This window comes from Mastigoproctus giganteus, chromosome 9, assembly GCF_048544385.1.
Source record: "Mastigoproctus giganteus isolate SK-2022 chromosome 9, ASM4854438v1, whole genome shotgun sequence".
In the NCBI taxonomy this organism is placed as follows: Eukaryota; Metazoa; Arthropoda; class Arachnida; order Uropygi; family Thelyphonidae; genus Mastigoproctus; species Mastigoproctus giganteus.
In genome coordinates this window covers 23164685-23188449 of record NC_143583.1, presented here as the reverse complement: position 1 = coordinate 23188449, position 23765 = coordinate 23164685, and the positions used below count along the sequence as shown (strand labels likewise).

The window sequence follows — 23765 nt, the reverse complement described above, 5'->3', positions numbered from 1 at the left end:
AAATGGAATCAAGTTGTGATAAATATTTCAGCAAGTTAGTGCTTAGCTGATGTATTAAGTCTCATTTAATACAATTAAATTTGAATAAAAGTAAAGACTTATAAGAACCTTAAAACAATTTTCCTTAAGTTCGCAATCTAAGGATTTATTACGTGTGGTCTCCTATTTATGGATTAGAGCCAACCAAATAGCGATCTAGCCTTGCCCTTACTACATGTAAGGCAGAGCTAGATCTTGCATGAATTCCTTTCACCCGTATATGAAAGGAATTCATGCAAGAGGAATCTTTGCCTCTGAAAAGAATTCGTGCAAGAATGTACGCAAATATCAGCAGGTGCTGGATTGAAATAACTGGAGGGTCAATATTCTAAAGAGCCCAATGGTTGAATTTAGCTCTGTAAAATAAGTGCAAAGAATAAAAGATTCTACTTCATTTGCTTTTCCATACCATTCGATTTAGTTTATCTTATTAAATAATTTTAGTCTATTCCAATTAGACTGCGGCGAAGGAGTACAAGTAAACTGGATGGCTTGCAGCTCAGTTGTCTTGGGAAGGACAGTTACTTGTCCTGTAAGGCTGATTTATCTGCTCAAGTAAAAAACGACTCATTATAAGTCTTGAATAGGAATTAGATTGCAGCTGTAATTTCCAGTAAACATCTCGGAAAGGAGTTAAAGCTGGCTCGGGTGGTGTTGGACACAAGTCCAGCTTGACGAAGCTCATCTGAAGTTTCAGAAATTTAATGAGATTTTTAGTTTAAGTCGGCTCAGTTTAGTTTTAATTAAAGATTGTGGCATCAGTTCGATTGGTTTGCTTCGCTTCAATTCTAATCCCTTTCAAACGAAGTTTAATAGAAGTGTCTTGTAGTAATTAAGTTTATTTTCTTAAATATTGTGCAGATTAAATACATACAAATAAAAAGATACAACGGTTTATTTATAAACGGAGTTACAAAAACGGTTCAACAAAACATGAACAATGTATTAGTTCCAATTAACTGAGTTAATCTGGCAGACAAACGATATTCCAAGAAGACATCTCACAATTCAACTTTAACGGGTGGAGTCTGAGTTGGAGGGACAGCTGTATGAAGAGAAAGAAAAGGAAGATCTTAGTTTAAAGAACTAAAATTTAGTTACCGATGCTAAAGAAATAAAACCAACTACATTTTTTGTAAATTTCAGCTTACCAATCATAATGGTGGCCGGTAGAGATGTTATAGTAGGATTCTCTTGGTCTCCTGTCATTTCGCACACCCATTGGCCATCATCTCGACCTTTCTGAACCATGGTCATCTTAAGACTACAATCGCCGGCAAGGGCGTCTCCCCTCCATGAGAGATTAGGATAGCGAGCTAAGTTGAATCCAATATTTCGGCCATCTTTCAACCACAAGCAGTCTCCAACAGGATGTTCAATTACGCATTCTAGTGTCACATCTGCACCCTCAGCAACAATTACAGACGCTGGAGATCTGATGAAGGACTGGACACCTGTAAGTTCCATAAAAAAAAAAAAAAGAAAAGCTTTATGGATGGGCAATTTGCTACATTTTCGTCGATTTACATGAGATTAGAATTACAAAATTTACTAGAGTTCAGGCTTACAAAAGTAAGCCAAACGAAATAAGTTGTATAGAAGTATAAACTACGGGTAAGGAATCATCAAGATTCACTAACGGGAGAGTGATCTACCACTTTCTAGTATTACTTACTGCCAAAATATTAGGTCAAGCCAACTGATTTAAGAACCTACACATTGTGTAAGTTATTTCGCGCAACGAACAGACAATAGAATATTGTCTGCTCGTTGCACGAAACAGCGTTTATTGAAAAGCTCCGTGCAATCGTAGTCGGCAGAGCAACTATAAGAAGCCACATTTGCATTAACTCTGGTCGAACCACACTTGGACAATGCAGTTGCCATAATCACTGCCAGGCTAACGATTTTAGAGCACGAGGTTGTTAAGCTTCCGTACTTCTAAAGTAACGTTGGGACAAAGTTCATGCCACATGTTTGGACAATACTCTAACTGTAGTGTTCGCGTTCTAGATTTGCGTAAAGAATATTTTCTTTGGTCTTTAATAGCTTGCAGAACTGTTAGTACTTACCCATTTTTAGAGCAGTTATATTTCTATTTAGCACAGATGTCATCCAGCTCAGGAGTAGCTGTCTGTTCATTTCGTCAGCCAATCTGTCAGCGGTGGTATTTAGGAGGCCAGTGTTGAACCAGGCGCTTTGTTTCTGGAGAAACAAGAAAAAGACTAAGGAACTGATGAACTAAATGTAAAGTGATTAATGTAAGTTTTTAGAACTGGTCTAATGAGAGGGGTTCTCAGGGAGAGAAAAGTTAAAGTTACTCCTATTTGGGGGGTAGTGTCCCGAAACTGTACTTTGCTACATAGTTTTTCAGCTCGATTCAGAAACCCAAACTAATAATACTACCCACCACTTCTTGGTACAGATTATACGTAAATTTTAGGACTCTTGCGTGCAAGAAAAGTTAGGGTCCTGCAACATTACGTAAATGAATATACTAAAAAGCATCGAAACCTCATTAAGAGGTTAAGACTTAAAATTTACTTTACTACGTAGTTAAGTTATTCGAACTACGAATGTGATTTTTCCTAATGACTGCAACATTACAGCTGAATAGCTTTAAAGCTAGGATAACGTTATTTTTGGAGCAAGGTACAATGAAATCTAACCGCAATAATTATTTATTGCGAGTAGGTGGCTTTTCATCCCGTGAAACGCATTTTTGCATTTAGGAGAGCTATCGTAGCAGCTAGCCAAAATTAGGTAGTATTTCATATAACTATGAGTTCAGATAGCTTATGCGATTGGCAATAGACAAGGGATATGAGAACTGAATAGAAGAGATACAAATGTAGTATTGTGTAAGATTTCCACCTACACTAGGGTTGGAGTAGTTTTCGCTGTCACTAAGCACTTCAGTGCCTAGTTTTGCCAATAAGGCAAGGAACATGCAAACAGATGTTACCGTAGCTGCTCAACAAAACTGCTTACTAAGAGGAGTTCAATATTGAACGGCTAAACTCCAAATGTCACCGTTTACGTCAGCGAGCCACCTGCGCGTAGCCTAGCAACCAGCGGTAGCTTCAGTTGCTACATTAATCACTGAAATGCTGTATTCACATACTGAAGTGGTTAGAACCGGTTATGTTCTAGTTTAAGGTTGGACACTGGAGAAGAATAGGCTAGATGTTACTTACGCTAGTGACATTGACCATTCCAAATGCAGGAAGCTGATTGGGGATTCCCAGTGTTGTTTCGAGCTCATCCATCATCTGGAAAACAGATTTCAATAAGTGTTTACTAGTAGAAAAAATGAAGCAAGCAGTATAAAACTGCTTACGGTACGATTAACTGGTCAGCATGTAGCTATAGCAAACATTAACTAAAAAACTAGATACTCACAATATGGACTGTAGGGAATATCTCTGGTTCAATCCAAATTATGTTAAGCTTCTGGAATTCAGTGTTGTTGGTTTGATTTCTAATCAGCTTCGTGAGAAGATGAAAGAAGTAACCACCCAAAGAGGAAGACTGCTCGCCAATTGCCAGGAGAGTCACACGGTTTGGATCGAGGAGCTAGAAAGAGCAGATTATTAAAGAACGAATTTTGTATTGAAACATTCACTTCATAATATTGACGAAACTTACCTGGGGATCATGCATGTTGTGTTCCGTTAGTTTTGTTAGGACTACTCCTTTGTTTATGTTCAAGAAAGCTTCTATCTGGAGAGCAGTAGCGGGCTATGGAAGAGAAAACATGTTAGCACTTCCGAAGATTAAAATAGAAAGTTAAGCTTCTTTAAAGAAGCTCTGTAGAAGTATCAGAAATAAACTTTAGTATGACTCCTACAGGCATAGTTAAAACAAGTTGAGTAGGTTTAGGAGTATCGGATGAGGAAAGAACAAGTTTGTATTGCACAGAACTTGGGTTTTTTTAATCCAGGGACAGTCTTTACGAAGCAGCTGCGAACGTGATTGAAAAGCATAAATGGGTCAGAAGTAAGACAGGATATCCCGATATAAGATTCTTGCACCCATAAACTTTAGGTCGGTTGGGATTACACAACCAAATGACTGCACCCGTCAGCAGTTTGCTCTAGAGCTTCCTCAAATAAACAACCAATTTAGTCTTTTGCAGATTTCTATAAAGAGATGGGCTAATTCCATCCTGTTGGAAACAAGTACAGAAACTTGCGTGTTCTAGTAGTGTAAACTAGAAATATTGACTCATTGGGTTTATAGTAGTGATTTAATTAGCTAGTTAAATAATTTGAGTTTCCTTATGATTCAGTTAAATCAGTGCCATAACTAAATGGTTTCTTTCCATTAAGATGGAATCTGCATTTGTCAGAAAGGCAAATGCTGCAGCTAACAGTGCAAATTGCGAGCAGGATTTTAAGGACATTGATGAATCCTTATTGCTATTCAGTTGAATAACTACCAAAAGTAGCGTGCATAAGTGGTATTCTGATACCTGAAGACTTGGAATGAGACATGACCGAATGTTAAGCTCTAGACTTCGCTTCTGCAAGTTGATAGGTTTTATAAAATGTTAAGTATTGTAACATATCGAGTCATTGAAACAGACTCCCCTAGAAAGAACGAGTTGTCAGAAAACTCACGTGCATAACTAACGTATATTGACATCAACGATTAGCATGTCAAGTGATCATCATAGTAAGATTTCCAGTAGCGTTTTTCCTCCCTGATTAGTAGAGGCTACAAACTAGACCTAAGGATCCTATAAGAGCGTGCAATGCACGAGACACGTTTATATACAGCCCACGTACTTTAGAAGTTTCACATCGCAGGTAGTCAGCGGCTGAGTGTCAGTCAAATGGCAATTCGTGATACAAATGGTTGCATGCAGTTGCTAACGACAGGTCCCGACGTTAGGAATGTCAGGCTACAGGTGGTGACAAATCCACTGACCGATAGACGTCAAGTTCAACATCTACACTCAATCGTGATACGCCTTAAGGGCACCAGGCAACTAAGGCTAGGACTGAACAGGAAGTACAATGTTTTGTCTGTTGGATGAAACAGTTAAGAAAATTCACTCATCTGATGTCCTTAATTTCTTGGGTCGTCGATTGGATTTGAACAAAGTCTGTCACCAAGTGTGAAAGAAAGTAACTAAAATTCGCTACCCATGAGGACCAACACTTGTTTTTACCTCTACTGGTAGAGGTGGCTGCTTTCTCACTGCCCATTACCTGACTGAGTATTGGGAAGCAACTACTCTAGGGCAAGCATGGTAGCTTTAGTAAAAGCTTACTCAGTGCACGTAGTAAGCCATTCACTGGGTGGCATAAGCCAACATTCAAAATTAGGAACCAGTCACCGTTGATTGCATATTGAGGGCAGCCCTCGCCGCTAGCAAAGCCTCCTTACCAGGTGAAAAGGACCAAAGTTCAAATCGCGTAAATGACGCTGCAATTATGCTTTTTTCACAATGTGGCTGCATTAAGTCTCAGCCGAGGGCAGCACGTTTTCTTCCAGCAAAAAGAAAGACCTCAGAACACATGCGACTTATACATCCCGTGCAATATACACTGCAACCCCAAAAAGACTTAAAACAAAGGAAGAAATGGATTTGGGAGTTACAACGCGGGCAGATATGAAGTTCTTAGCAGTGTTGACGGGCAGCCAAGAAAACTATGGTGTTCTACAGGACGTTGTAAAATTGATTTATCGAACAATCCTGTAGAAAGTGGGATATATTCAGGCGTTAAGACTGGACTTGGAATACTGTCGAAATGTGGAGACTTCCATCTGAAAAACTTCTTGAAAGTGTCCAACTTGGATGAGATCAGAAGGGTGGCATTGCGAAGTTGAGGGCTACAGCTTAACAACCAGCACCTTCGGAGGGGCTAATTGGAGTTGAGGCTAAGAGGGTTAATAAAATGTAGGCAGAATTCACTGTTTTAAGATTTCCAGAACTAGTGACAATAAGTTCAAATTAGAGGGGTGGGAAGAGGTTTAAAGTAGGAAGTTTGGCCAGCGAGTTGATTGTTAACAAGTTCCTTTGCACATAGTTGAGGCTTACTGTTTGAAGGAATTTAGGTCGACTAGATAGTTAACTATGCCAGGAGTGAAGAGCATAATCCGTATTTTCACACTTTTGCCAGTGGTGCAGCAAGAGCCTGCAGCTTCTTTGCACCGACAAAAATTGCTTAACTGATTCTTCTAAAGTACTACTATGACGGCAAGATGGCTTCTTGCCTATATTTCTGCTCCGTTTAGAAGCAGTCTCCAATTGGAGACTACAGCTGACGTCCAGACATTGATCATACTTCCTTGGCCATCAACCCATAGATGTAACAGGACATTCACCGGACTGGTTCTACCACGTTTGAGAGAATCAACATTAAAGATTAATGTTACCCCTTTGACTCCTTGGCACATTCGGCCACCTTGTATTGCAATTCACGGAAGCCATACTTTGGGATGGGCATCATGTCATGATGCCGAATTTAAGTAGTACTAGACTTAAAGGTTAAAAAAAAAAAACAGCACTATTGAGTTTTCAGACCAGAACTTTGCATGAATTGAATTACCGGTTGTTCAATGGCAACAAAGCGCCGTAGTGCGGAATGGTATAACAGTAGTACTTACGTTTACTGGACATACGACAGGAAGTTTCTCATGTGGCCTGATTAGAAATATTTGTCCCACTGTTGTCAGCTTCAGATGCTTGGCAACCTGAAATAAGAAACAGTCAGATGGAAATTCAGTTAAATATTAAAGGAATTTAGAAAAATGGGAAATAAGTGCCAGCAGGACTCACCATTCGGTCGTAGACTACATAGAAAGGAATCACAGGGCTAAACAGAGCTGCAGCCTCTTCGAAAGCCAAATGATCTGAAAAGTTCGGATATTATATTAAGAGCTGTTTCAATGATAATGAAAGTCAAAATAACAGGTATCATTACACCCCTCGCTGTCCAAACAGAAGTTTTATTGATTAGTTCTGAACTGAACTTAGTCTACAGATTAAACAAATTACAACATACCACTGTCTGCCAAGGATCATTTCTCTTTCAGAAACTTAAACCGCTGACTGATTGAGATTCAGCTGAGTATGAAGACCGAACTGTAGAAGTTCGGCAAAATGCCATGCTCCAACTAACAATTTCCTTGCCACTGTTATGGCATGATTTGGCCAAAGTATAAAAAACACTTTGGCATATAGGATTGCGGGGGATATGAAGTAGAACTTGAATACAGACATTTCAAAGCACATTAGGCCAGGTCGACCACATGGAACGTTTCATTGCCTCCAAATATCGATTAAGCTTAAATACCGTTATCCACGGTTCAGCTAAAGTTTCCAAGCTCTAAATCAGAATCATCCAATAGGCAAATTCGCTATAGATTTAAATCTGAGACTCCACTAAGACTGCAGTTCATCTTACCAGCCTCAGCTTTGATTAAAAACATGCCTATTAAAAAGAGATGTATTAAATTTGCGTCGATATCTCCTGCAATCCTATATTGCATAACACGACCCAGTTAGAGGAATGCAGTGTTTGAGAAGTTTTTTAAACCGCTTGGATGTTCACTTAAACTAATGTAAGTGAACACTTGTTTGGTGTAGGTTCACCAATGGTCCACCCATCGGTCGATAAGACAAGCTTCTAAATAGCTGTCCTGGTGCAGTCAGTTTTTTAAATGACTAGCTGATCCGCCTATTGGATAATGCTATAGTATTTAATTATATTAGCAACTTAGTGAACAGTGGATAACAATTTGCCTAAGTAGAGCCACGGCAGAGCTTAATCGATCTTTGGAGGGGATAAGTTTTCCTTTATGCCTAATGAACTTAAACTTTTCTGTATTACATCTTTCAGTCAGGTACCTTGTTTTTTGCTGAAATGGAAAGAATTAGAATCAGTGGCAAAACGTGCTTATGCAGCAAAGACACTACCCCATTTCATTTGGCTATCCTAGTCAAATGAATAGTTGACACGAACATTTAACAATCCAGAAATTGTTTCACCCATTAGCAATGTAACTTACTTCTATCAAGATGATTTGATAGAATCAGTGACCTGTGCACAGTAAAGATGCAAGGAGTTATGGTTGACAGACTAACTATTCCATCCAGTGTAAAACAAGTGGATAGGATGATGGCATATAGGACCTTCAAGTAGGAAGAAAGTCATTGCGTAAGGCAGTGACTCAACCTTTCGGCCAGGATATCCCTGGAAGTTCAAGTATCCCATGAACATCGTTAGCATAGAATGCTAAGAAAGGAGTTTCTCGGTTGTGTACAAAGTCTTAATTTTAAAGTAAGACTAAATTAAAAAATTTAGTCAGCGAATCTAATGACTAGCTGCGATAGATTCAGGGAATTTCTGCTGAAGAACAGTTGATTGTGTCAAAGTATTTGGAACCCACTTCCACATAAGTCGCCACAAATATGGAAGAATTCTGCGAACGGCGTTGTGTAATATTAGGGAAGAGTCCAAACTATCCCGGAACGAAGACAGTGGACGCGTAAAACTTCCTTTTGACTGAAGTGTCAGAAGAGATACTCGTTCTTTTGTGGATAGGAGAGATGGGGGTTTCTAAATGGGTTAGCCAGCCATGACTTTCAGTGTGTTGTCAGGAATATATTCCTCACGAGTTAGTCAACTGAGGCGATAAATTGCTTTTTGCAAGTCTGACTTTGCAGATATTAATAAGACGTGTAAAAGTATCATTTTGTCCTGCTTCAGCTCTTTCTAAGAACTGAATCATTTATGTAAACTCCAAACATGAGGTATTAGAACCTACATTACTGTGCTTGGGTTGGAGAAGACATTTGACTTCTGTAGACTAATTTTCAGGAAATACGTATGAAGGAAGGTTGTTCCAGAAAACGAGGAAGATGAAGTTGGTTCTGAGTTTGAAGTTGGACAGTAAATGGATGTTTGCGGCACATGTTCGGACTGTTTTGAAAGAGCGGAAATTATAGAAGCCAATTTAGAATAAGTGCCCATGGAAGTAGAAAAGGCATGCAGCAGAAACAGTCTATGAAACAGCGAGTGGAGAGACTGTTAGAAATGAATCAAGCCTGAGAGGTTTTGGGGGCACCACCCAGATGTGGTAACAATATACCATGGCAGGGCGGATTTGCGATTTATGCAGAGTGAACAGCTGTTTGGAAGAAAAGTAACGCCGAGAGCGAAAAGAGAAGACGTTTTTTTAGATGCAGAGGAAGCAATATTTGTAATTGTGCTTGTGCCCAAGAGAGATTAGGAGTCAGGGTAATCCCGAAAAGAGATATCTTGCCTAGAAATCCGAGTGTCACTAAAGATAAGCATAGGAGCAGAAGAATCCTTTTAGCGAGATATAAGACAAGACTGAGTTTTAGAAGGGTTGAAATCAACTAAGTTGTCTTTGCCCCACTGGAGAATTACCTGAAGATCGGTATTTAAGGAATTGGTAGCAGATTTTCGAGAAGTTGATTGAGCAGGACAAGGTTTCTCAAAATGGAAAGTTGAATGCAATGTGCTATCATCGGCAAAACTATGGATAGGATTTCCAGTCAATGGAAGAAGGTCATTAATATACAAGAGGAAAAGAGTGGGGGAAAGAACTGAACCTTGGGGGACACCGGCATTAGTGGAGAAGTTAAAGACAGAGCCATCTACCATCACCCTCAGTGAGCGATCACAGAAAACTGGATAACCAATTACTAAAAACAGTTGGCAAACCATAAGATGGAAGCTTGTTTAGAAGACCTTTATGCCAAAGACGATCGAAAGCCTTTGAGATAGGCTAGAGCAATTACTTGTTTCACCGAACATTTCCATTGAAATAGTCCATAAATGGGTATGTCCATAAATGACATGGCCAGAATATCACCAGTGGATCGACACTGACGGAATCCATACTGGCGATCGTTGATCAGACGGAAGGTTTCTAGGTAGTTTAAGAGTTGGCGGTTAATTGATTTCTCCAATACTTTAGAAAGAGTAGAAGTAATTGCAATGGGACGATAATTGGATGGGAGTGATTTGTCATCCTTTTTAGGAACTGGCTGGATATGAGCAAGTTTCCAAGCAGAAGGAAAAACACCTTCGGAATAAGAAAGTGAAAAAGGCGGCAAAAATTAGTTCAGGTGCCCATGTTTTGATAACACGTGAAGAAATACCATAGGGATCTGGAACTTTCTTAGCATCAAGATTCCTCAAAATCTTGACATTGTTTTGACGGAAGACCACAGGAGGCATTGAATGGAATGTGTTGGGAATGGAGGGAGGTGTTTTATCAAGATCATTAATACACGTGTTGGAAGAAAAATGGGATGCTAGCAGGTCAGCTTTATCCTTGGCTGAAGTGACAACAGAACCATCTGGTTTGGACAGGCGGGAGCAGAGATGGGCAAAAGTTGCGGCCAAATAGCTTTGGCAAGAGACCAGAATGCTCGGCTACCATTAGGACAAGCAGCAAGTTTTCTACTCTTAGCCTGTTCAAACTAGTTTGGACCGATTAATAACCGCTTTACAATTGTTGCGAGCTTTGGTGTAGGCAGAAAATGAAACTGGACAATTAGAAATAAGCCAATTACAATATGCAACGTTCTCTTGAACAGCCTTAGCACATTTATTGGAAAACCAAGGTTTATTTAAAGGGCGAGATTTTAAAGTGGAGTGTGGGATAAAGGATTCCATTCCTGCAAGAATAATTTCACTGACACGATCTGTGCAAGCGTTGACATCAGAAATTTTGAAACAGTAATCAGACCAAGGAAAAGAAATCTTGCAGGTCATCCCATTTTGCATTCTTTTAATACCAAACAATACGAGATTGGGAATAGCCATGAGACAAAGGCTCCATTGGAGAAGAGAATCACCAAGTTGTGAACTGACTTGCCTGAAAGATCACTTCAACCGTGTACGTAGAAGGGTTGTTTGTGAGAAAAAAATCAAGCGTGTTGGCTGTATGATTAGGATTGTCCGGTATTCTTATAGGTAAATGAACAATCTGTGCAAGGTCATTAGTAATTGCAAAAGCCTCAGCATCTCGATCAGCAGGATCGGTGTGACTAGAAAATGGAAGCCAGCTGGAGTTGTGAACATTAAAATCACCAAGGAAAATTACCTCACTGTTAGGGAAAGTTGGACTGGAGAAAGTAAAGTTGCAAAGAGGAAGTCAGCTCCAAGTGAATTGTGGAGTTGGGAGAACGGTAGAGACAGATGATTCGACAATGAGGTAGAGAGATTTTAAGCCAAAGAAGATCTAAAAGAGGAGATTCCATATTACCAAGTCTGACAGGGAATATCAGAACGGACATATGCACAAGTACCACCTTTGAGGCGAAAGGAATCATAAGGCGAATAATTTGGGCATTCGAGATGAGCAGTAGTTGAATCAACCGATAACTGAGATTGTCAGAAAAAGTACATGGGGTTTGGCAGACGGCAAGTGTAAATCGTTGAGATTAGAATTGAGACCACGTATATTTGTGAAATGAATTAGGAAGTGCTTGGGAGGTTTAGATCTTTTCGCAGATAAGCTTGCTGTTAGTTTGACAATTCAATAGCAAGAAAAAGTGGGTGGGACATGCTGTAATGAAATTTTTGGATATGGCATACACACGGTAAGAATATACCCAGATCCTTGACATACGTGGCCTGGACAATGCTCCCTGCATACACACTACTCTGACTCCAGTCACTATCTGGCAGAGTAGAGGTAGCAAGATTATACACTAGTTGATCCAGAAGCCTCCTAGTTAGTACTAGTACAGGCCGGCCTCCTAACTAGCGGCCGGCCTGTTCGGTCCGGTGTACTAACTAGCGGCCGGCCTGCGAACATCGTTTTAGAGCTGTATCCTCGAAATGTAAGGAATATTGGATCTCGCCACGATGTTCATCATAACCTCAAGTCAATCATGTCAACTCTTCCATCTGCATGATGGAAGAGTTGACTGGAACTTAGTTCTAGAGACTAAACATGGGTTCCACCACTTCAAGCCTCCAATAAGCAAAGTGGTGGTATTGCACCGGTTGACGAGTCATCTACCACCTAGTACTGCCTGGTAACAGGGGCGGCATTCCTTCATGGGGTGGAGGCCACACCTCGACCCCTGCTTACGTTGGTTCACACCTGGGTAAATAAAATAGTTTTTGTTTATACTCCGGCACGACAACGAAGTCAGTAGTTTACAATAAATCGTCAATACAAATATTTATTGTATTTACTAGTCACGGGCTTGAACCCCGGTCCACTCAAGGAACGGGTGCTATGCACTCTCGCTCCTGACCACTGGGCTACGTCAGGCCTAAATGCACAAGTACATGGTGGGTAGTCACCGACCATGTACTTGTGCATGGAGGTTATACGTAAGATTACTAACAGTCCCACCATCGTGAAGTGCAAGCAGAGCATTTGGCCAGACCGTCCTTACTTTGCCGAAATTGGGTCTACTTGACTTGTCACCCGAATATGAGTTCCATCAGCGTTTTAGACTCCCAGGTAGCAAGTACAGCTTGTCTGGCATATCTGAGAGAATGTGACAATCCCAAGGACTGAATGATGAGCTTTTATCATTAGCCATGAAAGTGTAGTGTTTACCATGCAGTAAAGACTCAGTACGTTCCGTTTGGAAGATACGGAAAAAGGTTTGCAATCCCTGGGGTAATCACTAAAGTCTTAATCTGCAATTTCTCTAGTTTTTTCGCGGCTTCAACTTTACGAGAAGTAAGAACGTAATTCAGAGAATCAGCACTTTACTTCGACTCTACCAACGTGCTTCGGTGTAAAAAGAGCAAGTAGTCATAGTTGCTGCCAATTTAGTCTCAAATCGGCCGGAAAAGCCTAGTGTTTAAGCTACTAGATTTCACATCATTGGTACTATAGTACAATTTAATTACAGGAATGTTTTTCACAGCTAAGTTTTCGCTGCTGTGTACAGAGACTCCATGAACTGGAAGAGTACTGCCTTATATTCCTGTAACGCCTGAAAAGGGATTGGAAAATGAAGACCTGACGGTAATTGTGCAGACATGTTGCCAGGAGAGCTCTTGGCATTGTCAATGATATTTAGCTACTCTGCATCTTGAATACAGGCCTGGAGGCCTCACTTCAAGAAGGGATGTAGATCTGCTGGAACAGGCCAAGAAAAGCAACTAGGTTGGCGAAGGGAACAAAAGTGTGTTCTTACCAGAAAATGAGCAGTTCTGAAAGTTGCAGCAGCTGTGGAGACTAGGCACCTGCAGGGTAATCAGGTGTTTAAGGCAATGGCCTGATTAAACTGATTGGCATTCCTCTTGCTGAGACTACACACATGAAGGGGACAAGCTGAGGAAGAATGGTTGCAGGACAGATGTGGGGAAGTTTGCCTTCAATCAGCGGGTGGTTAATTGTTGTGAAACTAGGTTTGAATAATTCAAATAATTGGACATTCTTTGGGGTATGGATGGGCGAATTTGCCTTATGCTATATAAGCTTGCTACTACTAGCAATAAGGACAGCGAAAACTGCTAAGCGATAAACTAAGCAAATATACATTGTGACAATGATGATTTACAGATAAATCACGTAAGTTCACTTCGGCATTATAAGCCGGACAGTTCGGTTTTTGATTTAGTTTCCATTCACGAATGATTCTAGATCATTAGAGATACACCGTAAAGATCAGTAAGAGTTTGCAATTAGCTGATAAATATCCTATCAAAAACGAAGTGCATTAAAGTCTGCCATTTTGGATGCAACGCCCCAAGTACCCCTAGTTGAGAATCACAGGCGTAGGGAATGGAGACTGTATTTAGAATGTTTCTTGCAGTTTTGCAGGCTCCACTTGGATGGAGTTTGGCACATTAAACTAAGGCTAATGCGCGAAGGTGCCACTTCTAAAAGTGGTGGCTAAAGGGAAACATTAACAAGGGACGATAACCTATGTTCATGTGAAGAATGGCTTGAGATGCAGAATGCAAAGCAACTATACATGCCAGGGAACAATTTTGGGTAGTGAATACTAGACAATTGGAATGATTTAAGGCAGTGGTGAATATAGAGATTCAAAAGATCAAAGTGGAATAGGATGCCACTTTCGGCGACGTTAATAGGAAGTTGGCAAATGTCTTTGCACCATTTAGCAAATGTAGTGGCTAATAATAGAAATGCCTATTAGAAAGGCAGATAGTGCGATTTCTCTTCGGTGTCTTCTTGCAACCTCTGCATGGCAAGTGAAGTTGCATCCGACTGCTTTTATCATCTTTCACATTCGTTAAAAAAGTCAGCTAGCTGACGAGCATTAGTGAACAGCGAAATTAATCAGATTACTCAGAAACCAAACTTCTTCAGAAACCAGTTTTGAAAAGAAATCCTGGTCCAAACGAGACAGGAAGGAAATAGTTATAGCGTAAGACGTAGTTAAAGAAACGAAAGCCTATAATATATAGGCTACCAAGTTTCATGTTTACTCTAGATTTAAAAACAGACCAACGTATCGTATTGCAATTGGGCAACAATAGTCTGCATATAAAAATATGACGTCAGATAAGTATTGCGACAGGAGTTTATTCTTAGGGAGGAAGGAAAGCAGCTGAAGGTTGCACAGGAGTAACTATCTTCAGCAAAAACCACCGTTCAGTATTTGAGATGTTATTCTCGTTTCATTCAGAAACTTTGTTCTGAACCTCAGTCGAGCACTTTCACATGCTTCCAGACCAGCAACTAGAGCTAGGGCAAATAGTTCTCCGGTTTCAACCAATGAAAATACGTTAATTTCGGAAAATTAAGTCAACCTCATGCTGGATCTAAAATTAAGGTGCAAAAATTTATGGGACCAAATCAATACCAAGGAGACTAAGGTAAATTTGGCTCCGTAATGACGCAAAACGAAGTTTGCGTTATTACTGGAGCCTAATAATGGAGAGCCGAAATCGAGACTTGCTGGAGCATTTAAGACAAAGGAATTAGACTGGGATCATTAATTAATGAGCAAAGTGCAGTTACTCATACCAGAAAGCGTTTAAACAAAAACATTGTCTACTTAAGACATTAAGCAACCAACTGTTCCTAGCTTAAGAAATTGGGCTCTTTACCCAGGAAAAAAAAAAGCTGCAACTTATTGAAGAGGGAGTAGCACTCAATTACACTGTAAAGTAGTGATCGCTATGTAGGTAGTGGCTTTCTTTTGAAAAATTTACGACGATTTGAGCAGAAGGCCAAAGTTAGTCTTGCTAACCAGTTATATTGAAATGGGCTTTCTGGTTGGTTGGATTTGACAGAATATTTAATATCAGCACTACACGTTGCTTCAATATACAGAGATTAGATCCAAGCAATTGTTTGAGTAGTTATTAGGTTATTTTTATTAAGCTGAAGGAACCAAATAAATTTTACCCATGGATCCAAATCTGAGTAGCGGGTAGAACTAAAGTAATGAAAGTGCAAGTAAGTTCTTTTGACTAATGAATGCTTTAGAAAATGAGAAAGCAAGAAAATAGCTAGACTAGATTAAAACCACTTACCTGGAGTTCCCTGCATAAAGAATCCAACCACCTTTGGCTGAGCGACGGCATCGAAAGCAATTTTATCGATCTTTCCGGTAATAACCGTTATTTGGGTACTGTTCACCTGAAAAGAACAATGAAGTTCTAGTTTCCCATAGAGCAAATTAATAACTAGTTAGTTTAGTGTTAGGTAAACTTAAAAGAACGTTCGTTATAAGTTAGAATACACGATAGAAAACGGAAGTTGCAGGAATAGCAGTATCGATACTATCGAGAAATTTTTGCACCACACATGGCAAGAGATTCTGCTTTCAGAAGCATAGATTGTTGATCACGGAGCAAGTTTTTTTGGAAACTTACTTCTGATCTTTCCTGCAAGTACCACGAGTCCAAATTCTAGGAAGGAGGCTGTATAAAGCCACTTAACTTGAAAGTGGCTAAGCCACTTTAACAAGTTAAGCTTTTGTTGAAGCCCACTAGCATGTGGGCTTCAACAAAAGATCAAGGGTATAGTAGTTCAATGAATTACGCTGAAGTTGGATTACTGAGCATTTGCAGGAAGAAATTTTCAAGCGCGATTCACCAGATAGATTAGAGTTCTGTCTAATGCTAATTCTAAACCACAGCTCCACTCAGATCTAATAGATAAATCGGAAATGTTAACAGAAATCTTGGAGTTGAATGGCAGAGTACTTTGCTAGACATTATGAATTAGTTTCCATAATTAAGATGGTTGGTTAGAATTTGAAAGTACGCGCTCTCATGGTCAAAGTTGATGAAATAAGTAAAGTGAACAAAGGCACTAGGGGTTCCTTCAACAAAAGTGTGATAAAGCAGAAAATAGCTTACCTTTAGCAAGAAACTGAGTAGTGCTGGGGCAGCCCTCTTGCCCTGGTAAATAAACCTGCGGCCACCTTTGTAGACGTAAATATCACCAACTTTAGGAGCAGTTTCTGAAAAGAAATGTTAATTCAAGAAGACTTGAAACAGCAAATATGCAGTATCGATTATTGGGCACTGAAATACTACGGAGCAATTTTTATTCGGACTAAGTTGAAGCAGCTCTTAAGCTTGTATCTAATTGAAGTTAACTTAGGAGCAAAAACAATGCAAACTTGTCTACTTTATTAAGTAGGTACATTCACTTCGTGAGAGTACGTCAAATGTTCGCCCTCTAGATTAAGCTTGAGGGCATGCTAAGTATAGCATGTCCTCTCACCAAGGTGAATCAGACTTTAATCGGTTTTTTATATTCTATCATCCTTTAGCTGTGGAATTTTTCCCTTGAAATTCAAGGGAAAGGATGCCTCCTTTTAGTTTATTCAAGAGCGTTTCGATCAAATCACCTTTGAGATGTTTCCTAGGGCACGTATTAATTCCCTTTAAAACAGGGAAATCTTCCCATACCCTTAACATTTTTACTAAAAATGTTTGTAAGTGCTATAATGCAATGCAGACTTGGCTGCTAAGAGAGCTTTCTTATGCCAATAGACAATTTGGCTTATAAAGCAGTCGTTTTCTACTGGAAGACAGTAAAGAGCAAAATACTCAGAATTTGCTTAGGTTCTTTTCGTTATCAAATTAGTTGAAGATTCAAGTCGTTACCAAGATGATTACTAATGTAAGACCTCAGATTTTACCATATTATAGCTTGACTGAAGCTTCTCTGGATGGGCTGAGAAACTAGTTTCCTAGCTCATCCAGAGAAGCTTCAATCAATTTTTCTCAGCCCATCAAGAGACTTGAGTATGCCAAATTATCATACTTTCTTACTACCATTATCAAATACCGAGCCTGGACGTTGCTTAAATTAAAGGGCTCGGCATTAATCTGAGATCCAATCAATTAGATTACAGAGCAACCATTCAACTTAATCTAAAGTTTGACATGTAGTGGTCAGTAGTAGAAACTAGCTTCTAATGCCAAATTATTCCAATTGAAGCCATTCATGTGTGACCCTTATCAAAAAGGGAAGTAAATTACGCCAATATTTGACATTCATTTCTTTAGTGACAGTTCACAATTATACTATGCTAGGCAACTAAGGATGTTGCAATTTTAATTCTCTAGGAGCGAATGAGAACTTTTTCTCCCCTTGCGCAGAAGGGAGGAGTTACTTCTTTCAGCCTAAACTGAAAGTAATTTGAGCGGTTGAAAGTCGATTTGGTAGCTTATGCGACAATTTCTTAATCTGCCCCAAACAACTGCTTAAGCATACAAGACTTACTGAAATTGGGCTCGTTCAGGAGCCCAAGTGACATCTATAAAGTTAATTGAGGCTAATACTAGAGTAAGACCTGTGTTAAAATAGGTCTGCTAGAAGCAAGCCACCTTAAAACTAGGGAATGTAGTGTTGAATTAGTGTCAATTTTAAATATTTAATCTAGAAGGATGGCAGATTAGTTAAATGCGAGGGTTACTCTACTAAGGACTGAAATTTTCATTACCTGAAACTAGCTACAGGTATTTATTTGAACCTTGTTAGTAATGCAAGTAGGACCAAGAAAAGTCCTTATTGACTATTGACAGTTAAAGAAATTACTCCCTTATATTTGTCTCTCTGGGTCAAGTAGGCTTGTGAAATTGAAGGGTTGCACAGGTGTCCCGTTTCAGTAGAAAGTTCAGGAATGCTTTCTTTTCCCATTAGACGCCAGTATCCTTTCATAACATTATAAGGCACTATCCCAAGTCATTCATTTTATGAGACTAGGTAATATTCAAGACCTAATAACATTAGTGAGGATGGACAATTTAACAGCAAGTTGCTGTTTGCAGCAGGTATTCTGCGCTCAAGTCGCAAACAGATCTTATTTTCAGCTGGATTGGGACAGTACTGAAGTATCTTTTAGGCATAAGACTGATCTCTTTTTATGATCTCGCAGCAAGTTCTTAAGCTAGGACCACCATAGTAATTGCTCTACGAGAGTTACGCAACTATGCAGATAAACTTACCCGTCAAATTCTGGAAGTTGGATTCATTAACATTGCTGAAAGTCAAAAGCTTCCTGTATCGCGAACTATTACCTGTAGTGAAACTTAATTGCTGAAATAGGAGGGGGAAGAGTTTTCAGCAATTAACAAAGTTCTGCTAATATTTTGGGGTTCCCAGATGAAATTAAAAGCGATTCGAGGCTGAAGTTGACACTAATCAAGCATGTTGTTTAAAGTTCTACATACACGGAGCGTTTCAGTTAAAAGCAGCTCATAACTGAATCACTTAAGGTGATAAATTATACACGCCGGCACTTACTCTCAAATACCTATAATATAGTATTTAAAGCGATATTGAACTTAAAGCAAAACATTTTTCCTTTACCGTAGGACAATTTTGTAGCAGCGCTTTTAGAATCTGAGGAGTCTTCCAAACTTGCCTATTTCATTACAAGTTTTGAAAGTGGAACAAGGGGATTGTGCAAAATGTAAAGAAACTCCGTTCTAAAGCAAAGGGATTTTACATTGCTAGTTCTTAGTGGCAGTCGTTAGTGAAGAATGCAGTCTAATTCAAATGAGGATTAGTAGAAGAGGGGTCAAAAGGATTTATTCTGAAGTATTTGCGATAGAAGGTAGAACAAACCAATTACTTTTCCAATATAGACGGAAATTGTTACCTCTTAATACACTTTCGCAGGCCAGTTTTGTAGAAATAGATTCCTTCAAACCACGACTCGGCACAGAAATCACATTTGCAGCCAAAGTTTTCCCATGAAAAAGGGTGCAAGGTTAGGAGTATAAACAGCATGTGGCTATATTTCAAACCCACATTCTGAAAGAGCCCACACCTGACTGCAGGTTTGAGGAGATCGCTGTTACTACTTTTAGTGCCCTACACCTTGAAAACGTATAATACTTCACACTACAGCCCTTTTCAGGGTAATCTTTTAATAAAGCATAATTACACTATGCTGAATCGAAAACTTCGAGAATTAGCATTTGGTTGCCTGCTCGTGGGGCATGCTTCCCGTTTTGACTTTGTCAAAATTCAGGATCATAGTGATGGATCCTAGTCTCATCCATGGTGACTAGCCTTGAGAAAAAAAAAAAAAAAAAAAAACTTTCTGGCTCATCTAAACGCATTTCACCCTTCTGGAAAGGGGTGAAAAGTCTAGAAACCCATGTAGCAAACACTACTCATACATAACAATTCTCCACTAATTTGGAACTGTAGTTAGTTATTTAATGGTAATACGGTGATCCGTAGCCGAGTGGTCATGAGCAGGAGTGCAGCAGCACACGCTCTTTGAGTAGACTGGGGTGCAAGCCCCTGACTGCTGAATACGGTCGATCTGCCAACCTGCACGTGGCAGATTATGGTCCATTTCCCTCAGCATGAATTGTTGAGGCTTCCATCCTGCAGTGGGTTGATAATGGCTGCAGTTTACCTTTTTTACGGTGCTCTTTCAGGATTCTTGGCTTAATTCTTCTGTAGAAGTTGCCATCCTACGATTTCTTCGTCATGCAGAGATTCCACATTTGGAGATGTTTTCACTCTGAGCAACAAATTGGGCAGGCTTTTCCATAAAGAAAACATTTCGATTGTTTTCCCTTGCAGAAAGAACCGAAATCACCATGTATTCCACTTCATTCATTGTGACACTGATTCATTCAAGCGCTGCAAAAGACAAACCAAAATTTGTCTGCTATAGAGATTAAGGTATTAACAAATTATCACAATTACTTCGTTAATAGAAGTTCTGAACCCCTCGTATAAACAAGGTCATAGCACTCGAGTGACGGAAATTGAAGTTTCACAACCTAGCGACACCAGCCTGCAATCATTTCGAATGAGGTTTCTGCACGCTGTAATACCTAGAAGACATTTAATTTTTTTAAATGTTAGATTTAAGTCAATAGTGCGTGGATAATGAAGTCTTCAATAAGTAGTTCTGCCAGATATACGGACTGAAAAGCAGAAATTCAGTGAAATCGGGAATAGCAGTAGTATTCCTCAACAGGAATTCTAATAGAAAGGCTTAAAGACTACTTTTAAGCAGAGTTAACGGAATGATTTGAGAAAGTTATTCAAGGCCATTACTGATTTTAGCGAATCAAGTACTAAACGTTCAAATTCAATACCTTTGAAGTCATTTATAGTACCATTTTGCAGTAACCAACTGCTTCGTTTAGTTAGCTGTTACTACTTTTAGTGCCCTAGACCTTGACAACGTTATAAATAAGTAAAGAGTAGTTCAGTTTCTGAACGCAGTTATTTTCGTTAGTCGAACATCATGCCAGATTCATTCAGAAGTGCTCCGAATGCATTCTGATCAGGAATTCTTAATGCAGAAAGATCAAGACTAGTATTTAGACACTTGTTCGTTGAAAGCGTTTAAGCAAGTCTCTTTACTAAACGAAAGAAAGTCAGCTTCGTGGTAGCACCAGTACGCTTAGTGAAGAACTGGTATTAATAGCAAGAGTGCTTGAATTAAACTGAAGTTTAATTCACTGACCATCTTAACATTGAAATGTGGTAGTTTTTGCATTATCTTGGGGTTATTGGTAGTTTGTTCTTAAGTTTTAGATACTGACCGGTCATGTTTCCCCCTTCAGTGATAACATGTACCCCTAGAACAAGACATACATGAACGAATTAGGACGGAAGACAGCATCTAGGCAAGAAGTCTCAGCTGAGAACCATCAGGACCTTCGCTTGAGTAACTGCATTTGGATCTGTTTACTTAAGTCGTAATATTCATTCAACTAGACATGCAAAAGAGTAGTCTAATTACTTCACCCTACAGAGCATTTATTACCCTAAAATGTCTGAGAAACACGTTTTATCGGCAACTTTCCGCAAGTTCCATACTATAGGTCGATAGCTTGACACGCACTACCTGATGTTCGTTTCTACTAATAGCTTGTCAGTACTGCAAATCTAACAAGATTTAGGTTACCCGTGATGGATTAAAGACTAATGTTATTAAACAAAGGCTTAGTTCTCTAATAAACTTAGGAATTACTTAATTTAATAGTTCACGCACTAGTTCGTTTCAGGTGACGAGAATTAAAAGTTGTGATTACCTAAAGTAAAAATAATTAAGTTTCTTATAACGAGCAAAAAGAAAATCGTGGAAGTGAGACGTTTGACAGGCAGTAGTTGTCAAGTCAGTAACAGACAAGATTGAACATTATGCAGTGCACAGGTTAAGCTACTGACCCCCGCCTCGTCTGAAACCTTACGGAGCTTATCCGTTTACCCCTTTTCCATGTAGCAATCCTGTTACGATATTTTAATCGTATGACCAAAATGATTACGTATGCATAGTTAAAGCATACGTTTCATTTCTGCTGATATAATCCAAAAAAACTGGGTAGTTTAGCGCTAGTAATCAAGGAAGTAACATTAATTACAGAATAAAAAAAAAGCTTTAAACTTCTTGATTGACCAGAGTTAATACCAAGATACTTAGGATATTTCTTGAAAGATCCTAAAGTCTATTTAGTTTAAAATAAAGTCAGTTTTAGCAAGAGTTCCTCCTTGTCATCCCGCCAGCCCTGTAAACTCGAACAATCATCAAAGGGAGCTCTGTAGGAGAGCTTGTGCTGCCACGGGCTCCGGTTAGTCAGATTGGACAGCTTGCCAAGAGCAGTTAAGTGTTTATGGCAATCGTAGCCCGTATTTGTATGCTAAAGGTTACTTTAGCTTTTAAATCTAGCGCAGATAAACTTCAATACGAATTCAGCTTGAAGTATACCCAAGCTGTTGTAGTGATGTCGCGTTAAGCCTTAAATTAGTAAAAAGATTATAACTATCCTAAAAAGGAATAAAAAGTTACTAAGCAGCCAGTAGTGTCCTGGCTTACTATATTCTGGAGCTTAATCCAATGAACTTACTGCTGTACCTTCAAAACACGGCTCACCTGTCGATCCTTGTGCTATGGGGTAGTCTCCAGGAAGGGCATCACACACTGCAATGTTTTTCTTTCGTAGTATTTGAGCAGTGACCTATTAAAGAAAATATTTTTAGGTTAATTATTTGTAATATTTAAATTACCCAGAACAAAAATATCGCTTCATTGAAATCATTCTGATATAGCTATCTATCAACCCGACTTCGGATCATCCACCTATCGCAATATGCAAATCAAGCTAGCTCTTATAAAAAAAAAAAAGCATTTGGAAGATCATTTTTCAGCCTCAGATTACGATTAAATCTTCATAGCGTTATTGTAAATAGTCCTTCTAAAGGGAAGAATTAAAGAGTGCAACTTGTTCATGTTGCACATTGACAAGCAGTTTTCAGCTAGCTATTACATTAAAGTATGCTCCCTTAATGGAAAACTCAATTACCTAGACAATACCAATTAATTCCACCTTTGAAGTAAAAAAAATAAGATCGCCTATGCTCAAGTTGCCCAACCCACTCCGATAAAATACTTAAGTAGCTTAGTTACCGCATTATTAATGAGCGCCAAGTTAGCAAAAGACTTCCACTTACTTCCGGGAGGAGGTCGCCAGAAGATGGGCATGACTGGGGCTCGGCTGATGTTCCGCTAATGAAAAACACTACAGCTACTTCTGATGTTGTCACGAAGGTGGTATAATTTTCTGCAGTCAGACGACGTATCCTATGAACCCCATCATGCTTGGGTATCTGTAGGAACGTTGACAAATCAGCAGTACACAGAGAAAATAGGATAACACACCAACTAAACTGTATCAACTTCATTGCGCCAAACATACGTTCTCCTCGCTGCTACTAACACTGGCAACTTCGTCTTATTTCTTGGTCTATTTATTTCTCCGGCAGAAAATGACGATAACTATTTGTCACAGACACGTGGGCTAACCCTTGACCCCGATTCGCAGTTCGAAATTTCTGATAGAGACGTCGTTATGACAACGATCGATAGTAAAATATCATACGTAAATTGTTCGCCGCGGATTCAATTTTTTTTTTAATTGGGAAATGTTCGTAGACCGGGCTGGACGGAAAGTGCTGTAACTAAAACCGGAAATGACACAAACTCAAAGATAGCAAGAGCAGGAAATGTGTTTAGCAACCAATCACTGGGACCAATTGTTGAAATTTAAAAAAATCCTATTTAATGAACGTGTAAAATTTATTATTTTCTGATATTTTAAATTATAGATATAACCAGATAATTTAAGTTTAGTTTTATTTTATTCCAGCTTAAATTTAGGTAGTCCATTTAACCTTTTTTTCTCCCTTTAATTTTAGCTTCCGTTTTTAATTTGTGAACTGCTACTGAAAGCTACCATTTCTAAAATGAACTGTTCCAGTCTCGTGATTTTGAATTTGGCTTTACAGTA

General features: G+C 39.2%; 1 protein-coding gene across 1 annotated transcript; it reads right to left on the bottom strand.

Annotated features, from left to right (window-relative positions):
* Positions 1-916: 916 nt before the first annotated feature.
* Positions 917-23380, bottom strand: LOC150080092 (calsequestrin-1-like). Its single transcript, XM_090381047.1, has 12 exons — positions 22930-23380; positions 22352-22436; positions 16344-16447; positions 15513-15618; positions 6830-6903; positions 6658-6744; positions 3688-3780; positions 3442-3615; positions 3237-3311; positions 2112-2244; positions 1191-1493; positions 917-1084 (listed from the first exon to the last, which is right to left on the bottom strand). The coding sequence occupies exons 1-12, from the start codon at positions 23170-23172 to the stop codon at positions 1041-1043; spliced, it is 1521 nt and encodes a 506-aa protein (XP_090237173.1). The 5' UTR covers positions 23173-23380; the 3' UTR covers positions 917-1040.
* Between the last annotated feature and the right edge of the window lie 385 nt (positions 23381-23765).

Excerpts from the sequence above, each read along its gene's own strand:
- LOC150080092 (XM_090381047.1), bottom strand. The coding sequence starts at position 23,172 with ATGTTTGGCGCAATGAAGTTGATACAGTTTAGTTGGTGTGTTATCCTA. Across the intron at positions 6,745-6,829 it reads ATGTAGTCTACGACCGAATG|GTTGCCAAGCATCTGAAGCT; the intron begins GTGAGTCCTGCT and ends TTCTTATTTCAG. Across the intron at positions 3,781-6,657 it reads CTGTCGTATGTCCAGTAAAC|CCCGCTACTGCTCTCCAGAT; the intron begins GTAAGTACTACT and ends TCTCTTCCATAG.